At 43.9% G+C, this 8,139-nt stretch overlaps 1 protein-coding gene across 2 annotated transcripts in view; it reads right to left on the bottom strand.

The window, feature by feature from the left end:
- Nucleotides 1-3,080: 3,080 nt before the first annotated feature.
- HNRNPM (heterogeneous nuclear ribonucleoprotein M) overlaps nt 3,081-8,139 on the bottom strand; it is a 49,846-nt gene continuing 44,787 nt past the window's right edge. For both annotated transcript variants that reach the window (XM_039515166.1, XM_039515167.1), the window contains 3 exons: nt 5,482-6,260; nt 5,068-5,119; nt 3,081-3,522 (listed from right to left, as the gene is read on the bottom strand). In XM_039515166.1, the coding sequence (XP_039371100.1) occupies nt 3,359-3,522; nt 5,068-5,119; nt 5,482-6,260 (995 nt within the window). In that variant the 3' untranslated portion in view covers nt 3,081-3,358. The remainder of the gene's footprint in view (nt 3,523-5,067; nt 5,120-5,481; nt 6,261-8,139) is intronic.

Raw genomic sequence — 8,139 nt, 5'->3', positions numbered from 1 at the left:
CAGGCTCAGCAAGGCAGGATCCAAGTGTGGAGGGGCTTAGTATGGGGGGGGAATCCAGGTGCAGGTTGAGAGGGTTCTGCGTGGGGTGGCTCAGTAGGGGATCTGGATGCACAGGGGCTTGTTGGGGGATTTGGGGTGTAATGGTAATAGGACTCAGCAAGGGGGTCCAGGTGAAGGTGGTTGGGGCTCAGTGTGGGGGGTCCAGATGCTGGGACTCAGTGGGATGGGGCTCCAGGGGCTCCTCAGGGTGGTCCAACCGCAGGGGGTGTGTGAGGCTCAGCAGGGGGATCTGGATGCACAGGGGAGCAGTTCCCTGTACAGACATTCCTCCCCTGCAGCTGAGGAGTGATGGGTGCAGGAAGGGAGGCAGGGGGAGCTTGCTGCAGTCAGGGGAAGAGTCTGACCCAGCCCCCATGCATGGGAAGAGGAAGTCCCATCCTCCCCAACCCAGCCAGGACTAGCAGCTGAGCCCAGTGCAGGGTAGGAGCCACCAGCTGGGTCTTCCCCAGTCCCAGCCCCACAGTGATTTAGCTCTTTGCTGGCTGCCCATGGCACCTGAAACATACTGCTGGGGAGGGTCATATGACTGCTCTTGTGATTTCCCTTTGCTTCCCCACCAGAAAGTCATTTTCCTGCAGGGAAGCAAAGAAATCTGCAAGGGATGAATTCTGTGCATGTGCAGCAGCACAGAATTCCCCCAGGCATAAACAGTGGGACGACCAAGCCTGAGCTAAGCACCTAGGCTCCCTGTACAAGCAACGGAGTGAGAGACACACCTACGATTGGAATCCACAACAGCTTGCATACTACTTGGGGAGCCACTTACAGTAGTCAGTTTGAGGGCTTATGAGGGGAGGGTCCTAGGCCTTGCACCTCTAACAGATACCAAGTCTGTGCTGCCAGGAGGCACTTATCACGGTTTCCAATCTCCAGTGGAGAACCCTGTCCTGGTGTCAGGTGGCTTATGGAGTTTATGCCAGAGGTGGTAGTACAGGGGTTCTCAAATGGGGGGTCAGGACTCATGAGGTTATTACATGGGGGGGGTCATAAGCTGTCAGCCTCCACCCAAACCCCACAGCATTTATAATGGTGTTAAATATGTAAAAAGGTGTTTTTAATTTGTAGTGGGGGGTCCCACACACAGAGGCTTGCTATGTGCAAGGGGTCACCAATACAAAGGTTTGAGAACAACTGTGATAGTACTTCCCTTAACTTTTATCCCAGTGGTTAGATCATTCACCCAGGATGCAGAGACCCAGGTTCTGCTTCCCCCTCTGCCTGACAGGGAGAAGAGAGCCCTGTTCAAATCCTACCTCTCAGGAGAGTGCCCTGACCATTAGCCTATGGGACATTCTGATGCCGGGCTCCCAGTTGAAGTTGTTCCACCTTCTAAAAGTTAGGTCATTGGAACAGGGAACTGGACCCTAGGTCTCCCATTTCCCAGATGAATGCTCTCACCACTGGACTGAAAGTTAAAAGGAGGCAACACTACCTGGCTTGCCAGATTTTGATCAGGGCCTGAGCTGGTAGGCCTGCTCTCAGCACGCCTAAACAGACTGGGTCTTACAGGGAAGATTGGGGAAAGATCGGCATTCCTCTGCCTGTGGATCGCAGTGGGGATTAGGTCTGAGACAGGCCCTTGGGCACCTAGAGTAAAGCAGCAGTGCACAGGCAGGAACTTTTGACAGAAATTTAGGTGCTGAGTGAGTTTAGGCAGCTGCTGAACAGGGGTTTTGTGGATCACAGTGGTACCTAAAACTAGGACTTGGCACCAAAATCCCTTTGTGGATCTGAGCCAAAGAACCAGATAGTAACTACTCCAGTGAGAATCCGTCTCAATCTATTTCTCCCCACCCCATCTCAGACAAGTTTTCATCTTCACACACTGGGAGACAGCTAATTTGTTGCATTTCACTAGGACAGTGGTCCCCAACCTTTTTGTGGCCAGTAGCACATTCATGTTTTCAGAAGTGTGTGGCGGGCACCAACAATTTCTCAAGGCTTATTTTCTATTTGTACATTAAATAACACGAAAAACATCATTTAATATTACATAATATATGAAGCCATAAGATAAAACGGGTAATTTTACATGTAAAAGGTATTAAGGTGAAAGAGTAATTGACGAATAATTTAATTATGTGAATTTGCTCTTTTTTATCTATCTGTAAGAAAAATTAAGGCGTTTTAACAAAATAAATATCAAACATTCGGTCCATTCTGCAGAGGGGGAGCAGTTTTTGTTTTTGGCAGCAGTTCTGGGCAGTGCAGAGAGAAGCCACGAGGACAGAGAACACTGGCGCCCGCAGCACTCTGTCCCCAGCAGGCGCGGGGCCCTGACTTCTCTCCCCGGCTGGGCACTAGGTGGGCCCTGCACCTGCCAGGGACAGAAAACACCGGCGCCCGCAGCCTGCAGCCCCGGAGTTCTCTGTCCCCGGCAGGCGCGGGGCCATGGCTTCTCCCCCCTGCTGGGCACTAGGCGAGCAAACAAATGCCCCGGCAGGCACCATGGCGCTCACGGGCACCGTGTTGAGGACCACTGCACTAGAAGTACCTCCTAGCTTTAGCTGTGCTACTATCACACTTCATTCTTTATTTCTGTCTGAGATATTGACTAAGTAGTGGTTTCCTTTCTGCTCTGGGTATGGTTGGAACAGCAGGCTGCAACATGGTCTAACGCCCTTCAATAAGCCTAGGGAGTGGCAAGAAATGCTGTTCCCTACAATGCAGTTCTTGGACAGATCATCCTGTTACAAGATGTCTCTTGAAACTATGACAGTTTCCACATGGGTTCCTGCTTCCAGCATGAGACTAAGTGAAATCCACTGAGGTGGGGCCACCTGTTCTCCAAAGACATTCAGCTATTGAGGCTAGTGTGCAACAACCAGGATTATTTTAATGTTCTCATGTTGTGCTCACACATCTTTGAAAGTTTTAAAAGCTAGTTTAAGACATTCCTAGGTGCTTCCAGACATCATCTATATTTCACAGCACATGCATTCTAGGTTTCTGAACTACTTGCTCTATTTATACCAGGACTTGTTAAGTATAATATTTACTGCCAGTAATTGATGCATCAATGATTGAAAGCTTTCAGTAACTGGCATTTATTATCAAAGTCATACCGTATACATCTGTAATGTCAACAAGATGCCACAACTACAAAAAAGATTGTGCACTTTGCAGATTCAATGCAAAACAGTAAAATGGAAATCCATTTGTTAAAAAAAGTAATTAAAATTACTCCAGAAAGCAACTGAATTTTTGTAATGTCTTCACATCCAGTCAAATTAAAATGGTTAACAAGAAAAATACAAATTCAAAAGATCTGGTATCAGTGTTTAAAAAGGCAACTAATTTAAGCATTTCTATCAATTCGCACATCAATTTCCCTGCCACGAAGCTGTATCCCATTCATCATCCGGCAAGCTCTCTCAGCCACTTCTGGGGACTCAAATCTAACGACACCACAACCTTTGGACTTCCCATTCTCCATCTTGATGTCTGCGTACAGCACGTGACCTGCAAAAAAGGGTTTGTATTTAGTGTGCATGAAGCTCAATACCTAAACCAGGTTCCTACATGAAATGATCTTGTGATTAAGACTCTGAAAAGTCTCCAATAAAGCATTCCAGATACAGTGATAAAAAGATGTACATTTATAACATATTTTGGAGTCAAATGCAGCAGAAACATTTCAGGTGTGATTATATAAAAGTACAGTCAAAGTACTGTTCTCAAAATTAAACATTTGCCTCACTTAACATATTTGATTGGAATCTGTTTCTTTCCACTGATCCACTCCCTTCAAGCATTTCCCAGTGTTAAGAAGATGCAGCTTGACACTCAGTTTTGAGAGAGCCAGCCAAGACTTGCCCCCTTTTTAAGGAGTTCACAGGAAGGTTTTTGTAGTAAAGGCCACAGTGCAGTATTATTGTTATTCACTGATGGAACGAACGAACAAGGAGTCAGCATATGGGACTAACTATAGGTAAGTAAAACTCAAACTCGTCAAACAGCTTCATATCTGGCATCCCCCGCCCAAGATATCCCTACAAAGCCATTCCAGCAAAATACATGAGCCACATCATTTTAAGATTAATCTGTTGGATCGATCTACCCACATCCAGAAATCCTTAAAGCACAGCAGGGAAAATACGTGACAATTAACTGAATGGTTCTAAACTTAATTTGTGTTCTGAAATATTTCTACATGGAAGGCATATCATCTGTGCCAGCAGTTCTCAATCTTTTCCATACTTTTCCTCTACATAATAAGAGGAAGAATTTCTGAATCTGCCTCCCATCTAGTCCAAAAGACAAGTCCTTCTGGACCTACTTGAGACCTGCCACCCTCTCCCATGTTGAGACCCCATGATGTACATAATGAGCTCTTGTAAATGAAGCCATTTCCTCCTTTCACTTTAGTGTTACATTACTGGAGATGATTTAAAGATTAAAGGAATTCGGTTAGATTTCAATTTAATCTTTTATTGGATGAATCTGGTAAGACACAGGACTAGAGTTTTAAAGTGAAGAATAGTCATGGAATGTTGGTATTAACCTATAACCAGCAAGTGGAATTCTGGGCTCATGGCTCAATGTTACAGAAGACAGTCTCTATTTTAGTAGGGCATATTTACACTAAAGTTTTGCATTAGAGGAGTACTTAGAATTGTCTGATCTATTAAACTCCTGTAAGAAACAATTCACAGTTACTGGTAGGGATGGGATTACTAGTAAGCCTGATGTACCCAGGCTGTCTCCAACTATTGCAAGAAAGATGTACAATTATTGCGTGTTACTTTTGGAGTATTGCCACTAGAAGGCACAATTATTGGGAAGGATAAAAACCTGACACAGTTGAGGACCGTGTAACAAGCATTTATTCAAGATACAAGTTTTTACTTATATCTAATATTTTCCTAGGTTTGTATGAAGTTTTGGTTAAGTAGTACAGGCAGCAGTTTAAGTTATGATTCAGAAAGAGAATCTGATATGTTACATAACGATTTTGTCCTACAGTAAGGTTGTTTGGAGGTTCTTCAGTAGTATAAAGTAACTTACCACACTCATTAAATTTGTCCTTCAGCATTTTCCATGTGAAATCAAAAGGAAGCTGGAGAAAGAAAGCAGTCACTCACTGAGAATCTGTTGCATGGTTTATCAATATAATTATTAAGAGTTGCTAGCACCGAAGTATAAAACACAGGGAACACACAGCATTGTACTGTCCGCACTTACAAGTGTGGAGGGTTGTGTGTCCAGTTAGTAGCAATTAAATGAAAGATTTTTCTACTCAGACCTTATAAAAACTGTTCCCTGTGCAGCATTAATACATTTGATGGAGACTACACAAATACTTAAGATAGTCTAACTGAAGCCATCAAAACGTGCAACTTAGTACTAGCATTTCTTCATCCTCTAAGCTCCAACACAAGAGTTTTGTGCAGTTATCTAGATTATGAAAGTGTTACTTACATTTCTCACAAATATCTGGCAGGCTTTTCTGGCCACCCCAGCTGCAGGTCCTCCGGTTCCTCCAAGAGTGCCTGCAAAACTGCCTGCGAAGTTTCCACGATCCATGTCCATTGTTCTTTCAAAACTGCTTCCCATTGCAAGTCCCATCCGATCTATACCTGCCCCCATTCCCTGCCCCATGGTAGGCCCCATTCTCTCCATATTAGTGGCCCCCATGCGATCCAATCCCATTCTGTCCATACTAGTGGCCCCCATGCGATCCAATCCCATTCTGTCCATACTAGTGGCCCCCATGCGATCTAGTCCAGTTGGCATTCTATCTATAACTTGACCCATTCCAGTTCCCATTCCAGCAGGTACCATACGATCCATACTTAGACCCATCCTATCCATGCCAGAACCCATGCGATCTACTCCTGAGCCCATTCTGTCCATAGTTGTACCAACACGATCAATAGCAGTACCCATTCTATCAATACCAAAACCTATTCCAGAACCCATTCTTTCTATTCCAGAACCCATTCGCTCAATGGTTGGGCCCATTCTGTCAATGCTAGAAGCTATGTGGTCTATGCCCAGAGGGGCCATTCGATCAATTCCTGGGGCCATTCGATCTACATTAGAACCCATGCGATCCAAAACAAGACCCATTCTATCTATTTCAGACCCTACTCTCTCCATCCCATGTCCCATCCCAGAAGGTATTCTTTCTATTCCCGCACCCAGACGATCAATGCCGGGTGCCATCCTCTCAATTCCAGGAATGCTGGCACTTCCACCTAGAACACAATACATTGAGACTTCATTATTTGTGATCATGTGAAGAGGATATTAAATTTGATGCACCTGGATAGTCTTGATGTTTGAAACTGTACAATTTGTTAGTGTCCTGTGCATTCCGTAGCTGCAGATTCTGAAGCAGAACTGTGCTTGAGAACCTAGGGTTGTTTTTTTTTTTTAAATGAGAAGTCAAGTTTCTAGCCCTTACACACAGAGCTTTCAAATGTGAACCAAGTGTTAAAGAGATGCAGTGTTTGAAGCCGTTTGCAAATTCAAGAGAACAGTTGGATTTGTGTTCAGAGCTCACATCAACAATTTAAGTGTAACTTCAGCTGTCAAAACATAAGCCTGCTCAAGCACTAGCAGATATTGGGGTTGGGCAGTGAAGTAGCTAGTTGCTGGGAGTAGAATGAGTTCAAGACCCTTCTCCCAAAAGGATCGGAACAGACTCTGCTCCTGTCAGCCAGAAGTGGTAGAGAGATGCAAGCCAATAGTTTTAGTTTTCTCCTGGGTGCCAAAACCAACAGATTCCAGTGCACGTATTCACTGCCAAGGCAAAAGCATGCAGTATATTTAGCTTTTTAATGTGGAGAGAAGCAAAAAAAAATATTTTAACTATTTCTTTGATTTTAGTGTGCCGATCATATCATTCCCGTGTATTCCTCCATGTCTGAACACTCCTAAATCTGCTACAGAATTGTGTCAGGTTTATTGTTAAGGCAACACTAGTGACAAGTTTTCTGTAAACCACATGAGTAATTTCAGTTACTATCCACGTCTAAAGTTTCTTTGAGCACATCTAGTCCCAAAAATCAGCTATGCCACTCCAAAACTTTCCCTCATCTCCTTGAAAAGATGTGCTAGAAAGCAAGCTGTGATTAACTTAACAATTGTTTGACTTTTGGCAACTGTCTGAGTAGGATTAGGCACTCTATGCATTTGTGAGAGCATACTGCCATCTACTGAGCAACTGTAGCTTAACAAAGAACATATGGTATTTGTACTGCTGACAGCGAACGTTTTCAGCTCATGCCTAGGGAGCAGTCTCAGCTAGCAGGTGTGTTTTATTATGAAGGGATAAGCTCATAGTATTTAAATGTTGCATGCTCATTTGTATCTTAAGACAAATTTGAACCTGACTGTGGCTCAAAGGGGGAAAAAGGCATGTTTGGGCTCAGGCTCATTTACAACTTCCCAATATTTCTGAAGAATGATTATGTTGAAGAACGAGATGCTGATGTAGTCTGACATTTTTGCAAACAGTACACCACAAAATCTGAACAGTAATAAAAGGGCCTGAAGTTTATTTGGTCTTTCTTTCTGGGCCTGAGGTGCAAATGTGGTACAGATAGCACAACGTGCCGGGGAATGGTTCTCCCTGAATCATTTTAGACATCCGATATGTGCATGAGATGCCAGCTGCACCGCTTGAACTAGTGTTTCTTCACACTGGGATCGTGCATACTGAACAATAAAGCTGCCCTTAAATTTACAATCCAGTCTAAAACTAAACTAAACATTCTAAAAACTGACTTAACTATAAAATTTCAACTAACATAAGCTAAGGTAAAGGCAGTACATAAGTGGAGCAGAGTGGTTCACATCCTTTCACTGATGTTTAAAATCTACCTGCTAACCACATGAACTAATTTAAAATGAAGGTTGGTTACTTGTAACCAGAGTTCTCTGACAGCAGAAAAACTAGGGTATTTTAATTTGGACTCCACAGGGACAGGGAAAGGGTGTGGGGGTGTGAATATGCAGAGTCCCTCTCAAAGAACTCCAGTTACAAGTAACCTCTCAATTTCTTCAAGTGTCCTCTGCATATTCCCGCTCTTGGGACAGTTTGGCAACCAAAGTAAATTGGATGGAGCGATG

The sequence above is a fragment of the Mauremys reevesii genome, linkage group 26, assembly GCF_016161935.1.
Source record: "Mauremys reevesii isolate NIE-2019 linkage group 26, ASM1616193v1, whole genome shotgun sequence".
Classification (NCBI taxonomy): Eukaryota; Metazoa; Chordata; order Testudines; family Geoemydidae; genus Mauremys; species Mauremys reevesii.
The sequence above is the reverse complement of the archived record's forward strand: the minus strand, read 5'-3'. Positions and strand labels throughout refer to the sequence as shown.